Source organism: Anabrus simplex, chromosome 10 (genome assembly GCF_040414725.1).
Source record: "Anabrus simplex isolate iqAnaSimp1 chromosome 10, ASM4041472v1, whole genome shotgun sequence".
Taxonomy (NCBI): domain Eukaryota; kingdom Metazoa; phylum Arthropoda; class Insecta; order Orthoptera; family Tettigoniidae; genus Anabrus; species Anabrus simplex.
Genome location: NC_090274.1, coordinates 16,054,717 through 16,072,448, shown reverse-complemented (window position 1 = coordinate 16,072,448; position 17,732 = coordinate 16,054,717). Strand labels below are relative to the sequence as shown.

Below are 17,732 nucleotides of genomic sequence, written 5' to 3'. Positions count from 1 at the left end.
TTGTAGACTATCCATAAATTTACTGCTGCTAGATCAAGTATGTTTACTCGGCTAAGGTATGGCAGCCCTGACAGAAAAGTCTCTGGCTCTCCAGGTTGGAGGTTGCACATAGGGTTAACGGCTCTATTGCGTTAAAAAAAAAGGTTGCTATGAATATATCACATTTGCCTCAGATGAATAAGAATAGATATCAAAATATGATGACCCTGCAATGGAAATCAGCTTTACGAATAGGAACTTGGAATGTAAGAACCCTGTATAAACCTGGATCCTTCAAAATCCTCAGTCAACAGATGGAGAAGTATAGAGTGGGAAATGCTGCAATTCAAGAGATTAGATTATCAGTAATGGTATACAGGACATGCAGAAGTATACACTTTTTAAGAGTGGTAAAGAAACTGGATCCCACGAATTTGGTACTGCATTTTGTGTCCAAAATTCACTAGTATTGTCAGTGCTGTCCTTTGAACATGTGAATAAAAGACTATGCAATTTGGGGGTTCATTCTAAATGGTTTAACATATCACTGGTGAACTGCCATGCCCCCACAAACTACAAGGATGATCACATTAAAGACTCCTTTTATGAGGATTTGTTAAAACTGTGGAATAAATTAACCAAACATGATGTCAAAATGATTTTGGGTGATTTCAATGCAGAAGTTGGAAAGGAAGAAATTTTTGTGCCAACAATAGGAAAGGAAAGTCTGCATGATGAAAGCAATGATAATGCCATTAGACTAATCAATTTCGCTACATCCACAAACATGGATGTCCGGAGTACCACTTTCCCACATAAACAGATACATAAAGAAACATGGTATTAGAGTGACGGTAAGACTGCCAAAAATAATGTGGAAATTGCAAACAGATTTGGTATTCTGGGAGAAGATCCTACAGAAGACATTGATGAAACAAATGACGAAGTTTGTGAACGAATGTGGAATAACGCAAAACAAATCATCACAACAGTAGCAATGAAAGTGACCAAGAGGTGTTAGTAAGAAAAAGAAATGATTCGATGAGGCATGTCAAGATGTAGTTAATGAAGTGGTAATATGGCATAATAAGTGGCTGCAGTCTAATAAGAATGTATATGTTGAGAAACTATACAGAGAAAAACAGAAAGAATGTAGTAAATTAATTTGTAGAAAGAAAAAAGTCTACCTGAGACAATAAATAGAATCAATCCAAGATGACTACAGAAACAGGAACATTCTCATGGTGTATGGAACTATCAACACAATTAAAAAAAGGATTTCAACCAAGATCGAGTATTATGAGAGCTAAGTCTGGAAATTTAATCACTGATCAGGACAAATGATTAAATAACTGTAAGCAATACTTCGATTCCTTGCTGAATTGTGATGATCCAGAAACCTGTATTGGTAAACCATCTAGTTCCCCATCAGAAGAACAAATACCAGAGCCATCATATCAAGAGGTATTACAAAGTATTACCTGTGTAAAAAACAATAAAGCTTCAGGTAGTGACAACGTTCCTGGTGAGCTTATTAAACACAGTGCAGAAAGATTACATAAATACATATATAAGATCATTCTAAGGATATGGCACGATGAAGTTATTCCAAAAGAATGCCAGGAATCACCTACTGTCCTAATTCATAAAGGAGGGGATAAGGAAGAACTTCAAAATTACCATGGCATCTCTCTAATAAACACGACCTACACAATTCTATCTTTTATTCTTTTACAGCGTTTAAAACCATTTGCTGAAAATGTTATTGGGGACTATCAGAACGGTTTTCGTAGTAACAGATCCACTACAGACAACATATTTGCAATCAAGACTATTAATGACAAGGTGTAGGAACACAAGGAGTCGGTTCATAATCTCTTTATAGATTTCTTCGAGGCATATGATTCAATCCATAGAGAAGAGCTGTGGAACATCATGATGGAGTTTGGCTTTCCCATAAAATTAACATGTGCAAACTGTGTATGGATGTTAATGTTAGCTGTGTTTTGCTCAAGGGCAGAAAATCAAGTTCCTTCCAGAATAAAACTGGTCTGAGACAAGGGGATGTACTATCTCCTCTTCTATTCAACATTGCAGAGGAGAAGATTATCAGGAAATTAGCCCTTGTACCTGCTGACATCATATTGGGGAGACAACACAAAGTCCTTGCATATTTGGATGATATTGTTCTTATTGGCCACAATGAATTAGAAATTAGGCTGTTATTTGTGGAACTAGAGGAAATGGCAGCAAAAATTGGCTTACGGGTAAATGATAAAAAGACACATTACATGGTTGTACAAAGACCGAATCATGGGGAGGTTGACAGATTGCTTTTGAAGATTGAGAAATATATATTTAAAAGAGTAGAGGAGTTTAAATTGCTTGGTGTATTAATCAATGAGCAAAACCGAAGGCAACAGGAACACCAAGCTAGGATTAAGAATGCAAATAAGGTATTTTAATCTATGAGCCCTATATTAGGCTCCAAGTTTTTAACAAGGAATACAAAAATGAAGATCTACAATACAATCACTCGATCAGTACTTCTGTACGGTTCCGACACATGGAGTATAACCAAGAAAGAGTAGAGCAGTTGCAAGTCTTTGAGAATAAAGTTTATAGAAAAATATTTGGCCCATGGTTCGATCCTATCTCTCAAAGATGGTAGAAAAGGTCAAATTACGAGATTTACACCCTCTCTCACCAACACACTTTAATGGGTGTGATAGAATCCAACAGACTGCGCTGGGCTGGACATGTACTGAGGATGCAGAATAACAGAGCACCAGTAAGCAGATCTACACATAGGACCTCTTAATGGGAAAAGTCCTTCAGGAAGACCCCAAAGTACCTGGAAGATGGATATCAACAAGGTATGTCGGACCTTCCAAACTGATAACTGAGAAAAGCAGGCTCAAGGTCAAAAAGGATGGAAGAGGATTGTGGGATCGGCACGGGAACTTCACGTCCCTCAGAAGACTACAGAGTAATAATAATAATAATAATAATAATAATAATAATAATAATAATAATAATAATAATAATAATAATAATAATAATAATAATTTACTGAAGAAACTAAATGTTCCTTTGTCCTTCTAGATGTCCACTTGTTTTCCCTGTATTGCTTCGTATTATCCTCTTTATACTAGCGTAATAAGTTTTTTTTTTAAACATCTGCTAAAACCACAGCTTTCCTCTGTTTTAAAAGTACAGTACGTTCCACCACCTTCTACTGCTAGTAAGCCAAGCTCCTCTATATTCAGCTTGAAGAAGCCAGGGTAAATAGGGACTGTGGAGATATAACATACTTACCTGGTCTGAAAGAGGTACTCTGCCTGGTCGGCCGTCTGCAACCGGAACACATGCTGCTTTTTAGTGTAGTCGGAAGCTTTAGTGGCCAGTGCGTGATGAATACGGATAGCGTTGTGCAGGTTATCGCTGAGCGCGCTCTTTCGGAAGCCATGTTCATCCTTGTGGAGGTACAAAACCATGTCCCGCAGCGTACAGTAGAACATCTTCCAGCCGCGCTTTCCGAAAGGAGCTGTGAAGAGAATTAGTTTTAGTCTTCAAACACCTTCCCCCAAGTGGCTTTGTAAAGCACATACAGTAAAACTTGTTTTATGTGCTGCAGCAATTTCAAAATATAAACCATAGAAATTTTAGCTCATATTACAGGCCAACCTATCCACAGAAATATATTTACAGTACTTTCATAGCAAAATATTCTAAAATGCGACTTTAATTTCATCCATGTCAACAGCTGCTTTTGCCAGTGGCTGAAATTTATAAATGAATGGCGTTACTCCCGGAACTCAATAAATGTAGATGTGATTGTTAACTGCTAGAAATGAATCAGCCAAGGCACTTATTAAAATGCTGGGGTTGCTCTTTACCTGATGAATGTTACTACTGTATGAGCTAGGTCCCCCTAATTAGGCTAATAATGTCAAATAAATTCACAACAGTACAGTAACTAGGAAGCGAGGTTGAAACAAGAAGTTGGCCTGAAGAATCTTTACTTTCACTTACAAATGTTAATGCCATATGTTAATTTATTTCTCTAATTTATTGGATCATATTCAGATTTAGTTGTCTGTAGCCCCTCCAATTTGGGAACCACGGATCACTAACAGTCGACAGACGTGCAAGCTACTAACAGAGCTGTGTGAGTCTGTGGTGCATTGCCGGAGATAACAATTACAACAGGGTTATTCCTGCAGATGATAAATATGAAGTTCTTTGAATGAACCTCCTGGAAAAATACCTGAAAGAACAAAGATTTAGTATCAGCAGGCCTTGCAAGTTTTAGACAGGAAAATGAAGCATATCCACAAAACTGGGGATACTTTGGAAGCAGTGCAGAAGAAGTAATATTATTTTAAAACAGATCATAAAAAAGCAAATAAGCCTCCATGCAACTATGTACAAAAAGGACAAATAACAACATTCAGTATTCCAGGCACATAGATCTGTCCGCACCATAAATTTACAAATAAGACACGATCAAACACTCGCTAGATACTGGTATATTGCAATTTACCCTTAGGAGTCCAATTATATTTCCACTCTCATTCCCTGCACGTCCAATTTCAAATCAAGCAACATAGTAAAAAATACAGATATTTATTTCATTTGATTAACACTTTGAAATGAAATCTGCACAAAATGTTATATTTCCAACCAGTCAACAAAACTCATAGTGGTACTTCCAGAAGCACTGGTAGGGAAGGAGTCCTGGGTTCCTTGGCCTCCATTCTATCTCCCTCCACTTTCCTGTCTGAAGATACAGTACTACAATACTTAAGTTTCTCATCCTCTCGGGCATCACTATCACAACGCAAGTGCTTGTAAATATGCTGCAGCAAGTAGACATCACGTTGCTCCAGAACATAAATGTTAGAATTTCATATACTGTCACATCAGAATGAAGACCTCGTATCTCTCAGGGTTGTAAATAAAACAGTGGCAACATGTATAATTTATTACCAGCAATTTATTAAAGTCATCAAAAAATTCCATTGCATCCCTGCAATATAATCATAAGTGAAGTTCTGGACCTTCCACCAAATGTATGGCAGCAGTATAATGCCGTCAGCATGGGGGTCTCAGCTGATCATAGCAATGGAGCACCCTAGTGCTCGGAGCACTCGTGGAATATCAGAAAAACCTGATGCTTCCAAGAGGTTCTTTCAACTGAGGGAAAAAAATCAGAGTCACAAGGACTCATGTCAAGAGAATATGGAGGATGCTCCAAGACTTGCCAATGTCAACTGTGCAATGCAGTAGTCACTGGTTCTGCCACGTCGCAACCACCATAGAGCTGGACACAAATGGTGTTCGTCAAGGAACCAGCGTTAGTATGTTGCATTAACAGTGTCACATTGGGATAGAGTATGGCATCATAAGTCGCTATCAGCATGATCCTCATCCTACTGGGTTCTTGCTGAACATAGCATATTGGGCAACACCATTCATTTAATTACCACTTTAGTTTAGGCTTATATGCCCTTGCCCATGTTTCATCAATGGTCACAATACGCTGCAGAAATGTGTCCCCTTCACCTTTGTAAACATATGTTAGGGCAATATAGGTGATTGGGGGGGGGGGGGGGGGATACAGCATCGGGCATTCTATGCTACGACACAAGCTCCAACTGATGCCCTTCTCTGCTTGCTGGTCAATGCATGGAGTTTTAACATTGTCCAGGTGTTACCACTATTTTATTTACAACCCTCATAATTTTGTAAGTGGGAAAATTAAAATCTTAAACAAATAAAATGAATTTATTGTACTTATCAAACTTGAATCCAGTGGGCCTTTATCAAGGGACTATGTGTTTCTTTTTGAAACACCTACTAGCAGACGTGTGCACTGAAACATGCTTGTTTAGCATGTTCATAACATGTAGGTTTATCTGTGATTGCTAAGAGCTTGCATTAGCTCTCGTTTGACTTCACTAAACTGACTATTAACTATTTCCCAAACTGTACCGCAGAGGGCAGCGCCCCTGCTTTGTAAACGGATGGTCCTTTCTTCCGCGAGTCTTTGACTTTTATCTCCTTGACTTGATGTCTTTGTTGTTGTTATGACCTGAAGGACAGGAAGAAAGATGGAGTCGCCTCTAATTGGAGTAGCATTTTTGAATTATCGATGGGTTTTTATAAGGCTTAAACTCTGCCTGTATTCATATTCAGATTTTTAATTTATCAGCTTTAACTACAGGTAATGTGAGCTGTGTTTTCACTCTTATTTTATGTTTATCTTTCGGCTGTTTCAAGTGCCTTGTAATCGCGACTGACTGATATACGTCTTTGCCCCATGATATGAATGGATGTGTGTTTGAGGGCATTATTGTGGTGGTGGTGACGAGGTAACTGGGACTCTACGGGAATTGTCATTATGTGCACGACATTATACTTCTTTATTGCCACCAAATGTTAGTAGGCTCTGGGTGTCGACACAGAGATACGTCGTACCCAGTGCGTGTGTTGGTGGGCTTGTACGTGGGCCATGGGTCCACATCGTCCTGCTTATAAAATATTTGCAGTGTGCACGTTTCTACGTCATGTGTGGGAACTTACTTATGGCCAGGTGAGTCATACTACATGTGTTTGCAATCTGTTTTGAAGAGAGGTTATTGACCCTATTGTTGCCCGATATCGACAATGCCTGAGTGTATGTGTGAGAGCGAGCGAGGGGCTAAAAGGATGTTGCATCGGTCAGATAATTTATGCTCCTTTTCATTTATTCCTCGTACGCTTGGTTTTCACTTCGAGTGCGGTGTTTATTATTTTATCTTGGTCTATTTTATCACCATTTTGCTCGTTCTTATGGCCGCCATTTTTGTTTCATTTTAATTCGGGTGATGCGCACACCCGCTTTATTTTCTTTGCCTTTTGTGTGCTCTTTGGTACTGAGATGCTGCACCCCTGGCCATCTCGATACCTACATTGCCTTCATGTAACTATTGTTCGCTCTACTCCGAGAGGCTGTGTGATCTTTTATCCTTGTTGTACCGGGTGGTACACCTCCATGTCGCTAATTCAAACCTTGCGCCAGTTGAAACTCCCCTACTGGAGGAAGTTTGAACTTTATCTAATGTGTTACTTTTCAAGTTTCTCAGAAGATGTCACTACTTGGAAATTTTGGAGTTTCTGAACTGGGTCGTTTTCGATGTATTTTTGTTTTACCTGTAGTAAGAAGTGCGAACTTTCTCTCCTAGAGGACACTACTGAAGAACTACAATAGTGCACCCTAGTGCGAAGTGAAAGAACTGTTTTTTGGAGAAATTTTTATTTCAAAAGTTTGTTTCTTGTTAAATTTCTTTCTGTTATTGTTTAAGTTGGCTGTATAACCCTTTCCTTCCCCTTGTTTTGAATTTAGCCAATCCCGAATTTCTTTAATTAATTTATAACCAATCAGGTGTATCTTCTCCAACTTGAATATGCTGCTTAACCCTAGCCAATAAAGCTTTTGTGGGAGGGTGTTCTTATTCCTGAAACGCCTCGAACTTTCCGCGAGAGTATATAAACTGCTGATTTTAGGGTCTCTGCGCCACTTCAGTACCATCTTTCAGTGTGTAAAGTACATAGCAGGGGGCGGGAAGCGCCTCTTTCTTCGGCCAGCAGTTCAACAACAAGGTAATGGCCGTTTAATAACTTCTTTTCTTGCTAGCTCAGCAGTTTAACTCTCGGGGCGGGTCCGAAGCTTTTCCATCATGTAACTTTTCCCTAAAATGTAAAGACTCTTAGCATCTATTCTCTTTTAAAGCTACATATTGGGATAGAGAGTGCTTAACCCTCTCGAGCTCCCACTCATATTGTTTTGAGGTGAACTTATTTTTCACAACCGATTCTTCCTTAACGTAATGTAAATTGTTTCTTTCTAAAGTCACCTCTTTAGTATGGGATTAGCCCTTGCATTAGCGGCCTAGAGCCAGATTAGGTTTTAAACAAAATGTATTAGGAGTGCAGATCGCCTCCTCTCAAATTGGTATTTTAGAGGCCATGTAATTAACCTTTTTTTTTTCATTTAATAGGCCTCAGTAGGTTGGGTATTTTACCCCTGTGTTTATGTCCTTAGAGGACAACTTGAAGGTGGAGTTTGGTGTGGCCTTTGATAGGCTTAAAGTTTGAGAGCGAGTGGCTCTTTCTTGAAAATTGAGTGTTGTATGCCTTGAGGAGGCTTTTCTGTGTAATTTGGAGCAAGTGCTCCTGGGCATGAATGGGGTTTTCTGCCCCTCTGTTAAAACTTATTTTGGAGTAAAGTTGGGCTAATTGCCCAAGAACTGTGAGTTCGGGGCTCGAAGCCTTGCTACTCTGTACATGCCATGCTTGTTATTTCCTGATTTTGAAAAGAAAATATAACCTTGTTAAATTTTAAATTAATTTTAATTTCGTAGCCTGAGACCTGTTCACCCCCGCACCTTCTTTCACCTCTGCTGTTCCACAGATACCTCGGAACACTTGTGATGGTCATTGTTGATGCTGTAATAATGATGGAGGCTTGAGTAATGTTTGGTAAATATAATGTGAACTACTTCGTGGAAAGAAATGACCAAAATAAGTCCGTGAGGATCTTTTTCTGTTGAAGATGTTTCAATAATGTTGTGAAAATATCAATCAAGCAGTGAGCACGTCGTAAGGTATTGTTTATCCATATGTTTATGATATGTTGTGCTCGAACGGTTACGATGCTAGCTTCTACTAACCTGAAGGACAAAAGCACGTATGTAATAATGTTTCATTTTTCTTTGGTGGCTTCTTTGCTTGCATTTACGTTTTTATCTTAATAAACCCTCATTTAATTTTATTCAATTTTTATTGCTGGTAGTTAGTTATTTTTTTCCTTGTCACGAATTATTATTGATCAACGCCTTCAGTTCGAGGCTGTTATCTGCCTCTCCTGATCGGACTCCACGCCCTCGAATCTCCCGTCGTGTTATATGTGTTTTTCCGTCTTGGGTCCGGTGCAGCACTCAATATAACTGTGATACCATTGCTTTGCAAGAAACCCTTACAGGGCCATCAGGACAATGACTGAGATATAAAGGCATGAGACTTACAATAATGCCATATTCTTTACGAGTGGCTTACACATCTGCTGCTTTGTCGGAGAGAAACAATATCGAAACAACTGTCAAAACAACACAGTTCTCTATAACATCTGTTTATAAGCTTCCTGAAGAGAATCTTGTGTTTAAGCAACCAACAAATTTTTATCACCATAACATCAACTTAATAACTGGTGATTTCAACTGTCATGGAACTGCATGGGGGTATACATCAACAGATGAAAATAGTGCAGAGCTTGAAAAGTGGTCTGAAAATAATGGAAATAGAGTATATAACCCAGGTCTTTCTGATAAAGATATATCTCTGGGATAATTAGCGTAACTTGTACGAGACAGACCTCTTCTCCAAGGAAACAGTGGAAGCTGGACAAGCACTTGTGACATCTCTCAGCAAAACAGATGTAGACTCACGGAATAATCTGGTTACTAATACATACCAACATGAAACAAGAATATTCGACAAGCATGGCATCTTTTTAAGAATCTCGGTGGAGATCCAATCTCTCAACTTTACTGAATTAAATGCTATCAGAGAGCAATCTCTTTCAGGAAAAACTTAACGGTGCATTAAAGAGTATGAGAAAATATAATATACAGGGTGATCCACTACTATATCCCTATTTTTATTTCACTATTATTCTGTCATTAACAGTGCTACATGGTTGCTTTCAATTCTGTTATGTACTATGGTCCTTGCCATTTCATATTTCAACATAGGCACCAGTATTAGCGGCACACCGTTGTAGTCGGGGCGCAATGTTCCTGACAGTGTTTTGCAACATGTCGTTTGGTATCCGTGCACACTCTTCCCTAATGACTACTTCCAAAGTGTCCAAGTAACGTGGTTTTCTGGCATACACCTTCTCTTTCAAATACCCCCCCCAAAAAAAATCCAATGGGGTCAAGTCTGGACTTCTCTGTGGCCACTCAACATTGCCACGACGTCCAATAACGCGGCCTGGAAAACCATTGACAAGCCATTCTCGCGAAATCAATGCAAAATGGGGAGGTGCCCCATCGTGCATAAAGTGCACATTGTCCACTCCGTCCCAGGTTGAAACAATGGGATAAACAAAAGTTTGTAGCTTGTTGCAACGGTGTGTAAAGAACATTGGGCCCCAACTGCAACGGTTTGCTGGTAATGCTGGTGCCTAGATTGAAATATGAAATGGCAAGGACCATAGTACATAACAGAATTGAAAGCCACCATGTAGCATTGTTATGACAGAATAATAGCGAAATAAAAATAGGGATATAATAGTGGATCACCCTGTATATATTTAATGTGTGCATGTTTCAGCTCTTGGAGCCATCATCTGCACAAACACAAAATCACAACATAAATGCACTTGAAAGGAATAAGAGCAGTGTTGATACTTGAGACAATACAACAAACAAAATATTGGAGATCATAAGAATTTTCAAGTGTTGTGTTATATCCTCAAGACAGTGGCTTATTTTAGTGAATATTGAATATTGGATCAGAACAATTTTCAAGTATTATGCTATCTATTTTTGCTATATGCATGTTCAATTAGTTTTTTTTAATGTTTTAAGCTCTTATGGCTGATGATGGCCTAATAGCAATAGTACCATAATTGAAATATATTGAAGTACTAATTTTATATCGTATTGATTAGGTGGATTACCTCATTTGTCTACAATAATTATATTGTCATCAATATGGAACATGAAAATTATAAACTTTGAAGTATCTCTAGATGTTACATTTTTTCCATTGCTGGGTACAAGTAGTGGAGAGGAACAATCACAATCACGTCACAGAACACAATGACAAGTCAATGTGGGAAGAGGAGCCACGGCATGCACTAGTTATAGATTGCTTTTTGTTTTTAAAAAGAAACTCAACGATATAATTGTCGAAATACTGAATAAGAACATGGAACAATATGTTTAGCTTGTCTAAAAGCTACAAATTACATGAAACTAAATTTTAAGTGGCTGTTCAGTATAATTCTGGGAGGGGAAAAAAAAAAAAAAACACGGGAGTTCAGTACACTGAATGACCTTGGAAGATGGCCCATTCTTCAGATCATAATTCCAGGACTTTGCTAGAAGTAAAATTGTTCCCCTAAATATAATGTTTTATTAAATAAATAAAAACTGTGTGATAACCACTGAACAGTTCTCTGTTTTAATATCAATTCAAATGTTTTTTTTTTTAACCAAAGTACTGGGTCGTATTCATGTACAGGGTTATAAAGCTAAGATGTCCACCTCAAGTACCAGCTATTCCTTTGAAGATATCATCACTGAAAATACTTAAATAGCGGAAAGGGGCTCATAAAATATTATCCATTTCATCTCCGTCACATAAGTTACTACTGAGAAACCAACAGAAAATGCGTTTTTCTACATGGGAGTACGCCAATTTCACCTGATGGCACAACAAAGAATTGACCGTAAAGTTCAGTGATATCCTTATTTCACATATCTCTGAGGTATTAAAGGGTTTTTTTTTTCCTCCATAGGTGTAGGCAATGAACTGAAGGCTCTTCGTCATCTGCTGAAATCAATCAATCAATCAATCAATCAATCAATCAATCAATCAATCAATCAATCAATCAATCAATCAATCAATCAATCAATCAATCATCCGCATTTAGGGCTCTTGCCCAGGTGGCAGATTCCCTATCAATTGTTTAGCTAGTTTTAGCTGCTCAACCTGAAGGCCTGCGGAATACGAGGTGTCGTGTGGTCAGCACAATGAATCCTCTTGGCCATTATTCTTGGCTTTCTAGACCGGGGCTGCCATCTCACCATCATATAGCTCCTCAATTGTAATCATGTACGCTGAATGGACCTCGAACCAGCCCTCAGATCCAGGTAAAAATCCCTGACCTGGCCGGGAATTGAACCCGGGTAAGTGGTAGGCATGCTACGTCTACACAGTATATTTGAAAATACTGTGTAAATGTAAAGTCTTAACAGTTTCCAGTTAGTGGCACTATATAGTGCTATGCTTCATAAGTAACTAGTCAAATGCCATGCTCTTCTGGAACAATTACTTATTGCTATTAGTTTACGAGTGTGTAGAGTACATCTTGCATTTGTCAAAATGTCTGAATATTATGAGCAGAGTCAACCTTCATTGTAGTTCAATTGGACTAGCATTTTCTATAACTATAAATAAATCTCAAAGCCAGACTTTTATGAAAGTAGAAATCTATCTATATAGGCTAGGTCTATTTTTATTCGTGGACAGCTGTTGGGTGAAGGCTAAAACATGTCTTCATGTAGTGAGCACAGCCAAGATGGTGACAGGGCATATACAAAGAACATTTTACTAGAGAAGAAGTCTTAATACATTAGGGCTATTGCTCCAAAAAGTCACGAGTTCTGTAATCACTTCGAAGACAATAACAACTGTAAAGTACAGAACACATCTCAAATACAAAACAAAGCCTGTTCAAAAATTAACCGAACTTTGAAAATACTGCGTAAACGTAGTCTTCATAAGTAACTACCCAATTGCCATGCTCTTCTGAAACAATTACTTACTGCTATTAGTTTACGAGTGTGTAGAGTACATCTTGCATTTGTCAAAATGTCTGAATATTATGAGCAGAGTATCAACATTCGTTTCTGCTTGAATCACGGGAAAACTTTTATGGGCACATACCACATAATGAAGGTTCATGGAGACATGCCAAATATTGAAAACAATGTATGGTGATAATCACTTCAAGTCGTACACAGTGTTTTAATTGATTCCACCACTTCAACAACGGTTGACAGTCAACGGACAATGACTCGCATTCAGGATGGCCCTCAATATTGTGTGGCAATGCTTGTATTACACAGAAGTCCTGTAGCCTCATCATCGTATAACAGTTCGAGAAGTACGAGAAGAACGTAAGATCGATAGGATTAAGTCATGAAATTTTCACAGAATAAAGCTCATTCCATGCCTCCTAACTGAAGACCAGAGAGACGTGAGGTAAAACAATGAAACGCTGGTATTATCTTGAGAGAGCCTCTGCCATGACACATTGCTGTTGATTCATGAAGACGACTATGCTACCCACCAGACCTAGCCCCAAAGGACTCTTTTTCTATTCCCCAAACTGAAATTCATCCTGAAAAGATGACGATCTCAGGCAAATACAGAGATCCAACTCGAACTGTAGGGCAGAACTGTGCGTGATCCCCCAAAATGTATATCAGGACTGCTTTCAGTGTTGAGAGTATTGTATGAATATAGGTAAGGAGCATTGACTAGGCTGTAGTCAAGTCCCCTAAAGAGTTATTTTCAAAGTTTGGTTATTTATTGAACTACCCTCTTATTTTATTTCACAATAAGAAATAGTGGCAAAATGAGCAGTAGTTTGCAAGATGCATATTTAACATGCTACAAGCCACACGGTGTGCTGTCCAGGCTCTCCTGACTGGACGTTACGTTCAACATGCAAAGCGTCAATAAGAGTCTCGAGAACACTCACGCAGTCGAAATTCTCAAGGAAGCAACAACAGAGATGAGAGAATTCAACACCAACACATTCTAGGAGGTCTGATATGTTACAACCTGACAAAAAGAAACTTATACTATCAACGATAGGCACTGATATCTGGAAAACATGATCACTACTCATACTCCAGTTTGGAGGGAAAACTGTAGGGCGAGCCAAACCTAACGCGTCCAGGAGCTTTCCACTTGCTACCAGTTTGTATCCAAACAGCTAAAAGTTAAAAACAAGGAATATTTCTCCTCTCTTATGTAATTGTGGCAAATGCTATGCTGAGCTTGCTTGGCCATCGGAAAGTACCATGGTGCAGTGGTTTTTGAAATGACGAGAAACATGATCCATTTCTGAAACCCTCATAGGAAGATTACAGGAACAACCATCGCAGTAAAAGCCAAGGTGAAGTGCAGCAAGTTTTTCAAGTTTTCAGAACTTTCTGGACCGCTGTGACTCAGGCTTGGATATAAATGGTTGAACAATTTCAACAGCTGGTAAGACAAAACTTTCAGTGCCACAAATTGTTGGTTAAATTTACTGCTCCAGCATTACAATTCTTTCCAGTGAGGCCGCATACGCTGTCAGTCACACATGCCCTGTGCATTAGGTTTGCTTCTCCCTACATATGAATAAATTATGTGACCAACTTGGCTTAGAAATTTAGATTTTACTCAAAATGTTCCATCACTTTAAATATCTCACCAATGTCTTTTTTTATTTTTTATTTTTAGAAACCAGCAGTTAGAGAAAACGGTGTTGTTACAAGTGAAGTAATGTTGAGTGCCATAGCACACTATTTCACTGGTGCCAGAATACAATGTAGGCTGTTTATATAATCTCAAAATATATCTCTACAATGTACGGAATAAACAGTATCGCATCATACCAAGGTCACATGTGATGCTTCATGGTGACCCACCACTTTTTGTGCAACAAACAAATACAGCGTGATGCCATGTGGTGTCAGACTTTTTTTGTTTTTTGTTGCTTTGGTAAAGGACAGAACAAACAACACAATGTCTGTATATGATAACTTTATTTGCGCATTCAAACCAACCAGCATAAATTCTGTAAGCCCAAGATTTATTAATTCAAATACTAAAATGTACACATATAAAAATTAAATTTTCAAATTACACTGCTGTGCAAAACTTAAGGACGAGGTCAACATGACATAAAATGAATAAAAGTGCGGTAACATGTTGCCAGAGGTCTTCCATGCATGTATAGAAATCTGGGGATGAGGTCAGCGCAACTACACTTTCAAACTGGTCTGGCCCCACAAAACGAGGTAGTTGAAGAAACGGGACAAGATAGTGTGAGTCAAACAGCAAGCTGTTATGATGCACTGTGGTGGTGTTATTTATTAAAAAGCCCGGAGACAACATTTTGATGACTTCTCACGGGGAAGAATCATCGACAAACTGGAAGAAGGACGAAGTGTGACGAGTGTAGCCCAGGAGTTTGGTATTGCTCACAGCATTGTTTCACATGCAAGGAGAGCATTAACCACAGCCAATGCTGCCTGAAGGAGAGGAGGGGGTTGACCATGGTCAACTACAGCACCAAACGACCGCTACATTGTGCAACAGGCAAGAAGAGACTCACATCAAACAGCACAGGTGGAGGAGCTCTTGGAACAAGAGGATATTCGGCGAATGGACTGGCCTGCCCATTCCCCCCACTTAAATCTGATCGAGCACGGGTGGGACATGTTGGGCAGACGTATTGCAGCACGCCCAGGTGCAGTAACGACTACCTAGCAGTTGTCAACCGCACTGCTGGAGGAGTGGAATGCCCTAACACAAGAACTCCTTACCAATCTTGTGGCCAGCATGGGAACACGTTGGGGAGCATGCATCGCTGTCCTTGGTAATCACACACCCTTTAATAACCATGTCTCTTCTTTGTGATGTCCAGGGTACCATCATGAGTCACAGTGACTTGCATGTAATTTACTGTCTCTATATAGAAGTGTCATTTCTGTTCGTCCCATCACATATTCCTTTCAGTTGCCTACTGCACCGTACTGTAGCAGTTCTTCCTACGTATGGTTCAAATTTCATCGAGCTATGTTACTTGGTAGTGACATAGCATGCAAAAGTTACTTTCATCTTTAAGTTTTGCACAGCAGTGTATTATGAATCAACTTAATAAATGTCTTACCGACTCTTTCACTCAACCTTTCAGGTTTGAAACACTTGGGTGAATATTTCAAATGAGTTTTCAAATTGTTTCAATACCCAAACACTGTAAAGCAGTGGTCTCAATGACTTGCGAAGAATATTAAATTATCTTACATCCTGTTGTAAGAAGTTTTCGTGTACATCAGAACAAAAAAAAAATAAAAAAAATAATAATAATAATAATAATAATAATAATAATATTAAAAAAAATTGTGTTTGGGCAGGTTGTACAGACAGTTGACACCCTCTTTGCAGTAGAAGCAGCAGCCTTTCTGACTAGGACCTTGCTTAGTTACGGATAGCAAACTATGCCACCAGAACTGAGCTTTCCTGCAATATCGATAGGAAGAAGTAAAAAATTTGGAACTGAGTAGGAACATCTCTCAGAAGTATTGCTATGTTGCACTTGATAGCACTTACCTCGTTCTTTCCTTTCCTTCCAACTTGTTGGGTTCCCCAAGGCAGGGCTCCCTCTCTTAATAGTATGTTGAATAGCATCGTTGGTTAAGACAGAACAGTGTACGTATTGGCCACATTCCTCCAAAACTCGGCAGAAGACATTTTGCAATGACTCTTAGAATGCGCCTTATTGTCAGATTGTCCTCTACTACTGGGCTTCTGATAAATTCACCTGCGTACACCCTAGCATCACTTGGTGGGGCCAGCAACATCCCACTTTGATGAGTCTAGTGAAGAAATGCTGGTTTTATAGAGCAAATGCCTCAAAAGCCTTACACCTTATTATTACTAATTAGAAGTTTCCTACTTAATCTCCTCATCCTAGAACAGTTTTGATACTTACTTCGAAATATTGATAGTTTGACCAAAGGAAGACAATATTTGTGGTGGTGCATGTCATTTCACTGGGAAAATCAATGAAGGTTCTGCATTTAGGTGTCATTCGGGTGACAGATTCCCTATAAACTGTTTACCAAGCTTTATCTGAAAAATGTTCAAAGAACTTGGAAATTTATCGAACATCCCTTGATAACTTATTCCAGTCGCTTACTCCTCGTCTTATAAAAGAATATTTACCCCAATTTGTCATCTTGAATTCCAACTTTATCTTCAAATTATGAAAAGCTCCACTCAAACTTACTTATCTACTAATATCATTTCACGCCAACTCTCCACTGACGGCTTGGAAAGAATTTGGGGGCTAGATGTTCCACCTAATCAACACTTCAATATATGATAGAAATATTTATTTCATGTTGTTATACTAGTTTTGACACCTGTGGTACCACCTTCAGCAACAGAAAAAGAACATTTTAAAGAAAAAATTAGCGCATAACAAGAATACAACCTTAAAATAACCTAAGAACACAAAAATGTCAAACTGTCTAAAGAAAACAATTAAAAAACAATACAAAAATGTAATGAAACCCTAGAATTCTAATAGCCTTGTTAAAAAAGTTCAATAATCTCATGTAGTAGGAGGTCTTCAGATAATATTTCAAATACATGTATGAATACATTAAAAAATGTCAAAATACATGGTTGTAAAACGTGACAGTCAAACTAGTATAACAACATGAAATAAATATTTCTATCATATACTGAAGTGAGGATTAGGTGGAACATCTACTACCCAATTTCTTTTAAGGTATTCTCTAAATCAGCACGGAATGAAAATAATTATGACATGCCACTTAGTCAAGCACCTCATCTCCTTAGGCTACTCCCAAGTCTTCCCAGCCCAAACTGTGCAACATTTTTGCAACACTGCTCTTTTGTTGGAGATCACCCGGAACAAATTGTACTGCTTTCCTCTGGATATTTTCCAGTTCTCATATCAAGTAGTCCTGGTGAGGATCCCATACACTGGAACCAAACTTTAATTGGGGTCATACCGGGCGAGTTGGCCGTGCGGTTAGGGGTGCACAGCTGTAAGCTTGCATCCGGGAGATAGTGGGTTCGAACCCCACCGTCGGCAGCCCTGAAGATTGTGTTCTGTGGTTTCCCATTTTCACACCAGGCAAATGCTGGGGCTGTACCTTAATTAA

General features: G+C 38.8%; 1 protein-coding gene across 5 annotated transcripts in view; it reads right to left on the bottom strand.

Moving 5' to 3' along the window:
• Positions 1-17,732, bottom strand: part of Efa6 (Exchange factor for Arf 6) — a 366,073-nt gene that overhangs the window by 51,872 nt on the left and 296,469 nt on the right. For all 5 annotated transcript variants that reach the window (XR_010861133.2, XM_067154852.2, XM_067154853.2 and 2 more), the window contains exon 9: positions 3,298-3,526. Coding sequence is in view for 4 of the 5 variants with exons in the window: in XM_067154852.2 (XP_067010953.2) it covers positions 3,298-3,526 (229 nt within the window). In the remaining variant the exon portion in view is untranslated. The remainder of the gene's footprint in view (positions 1-3,297; positions 3,527-17,732) is intronic.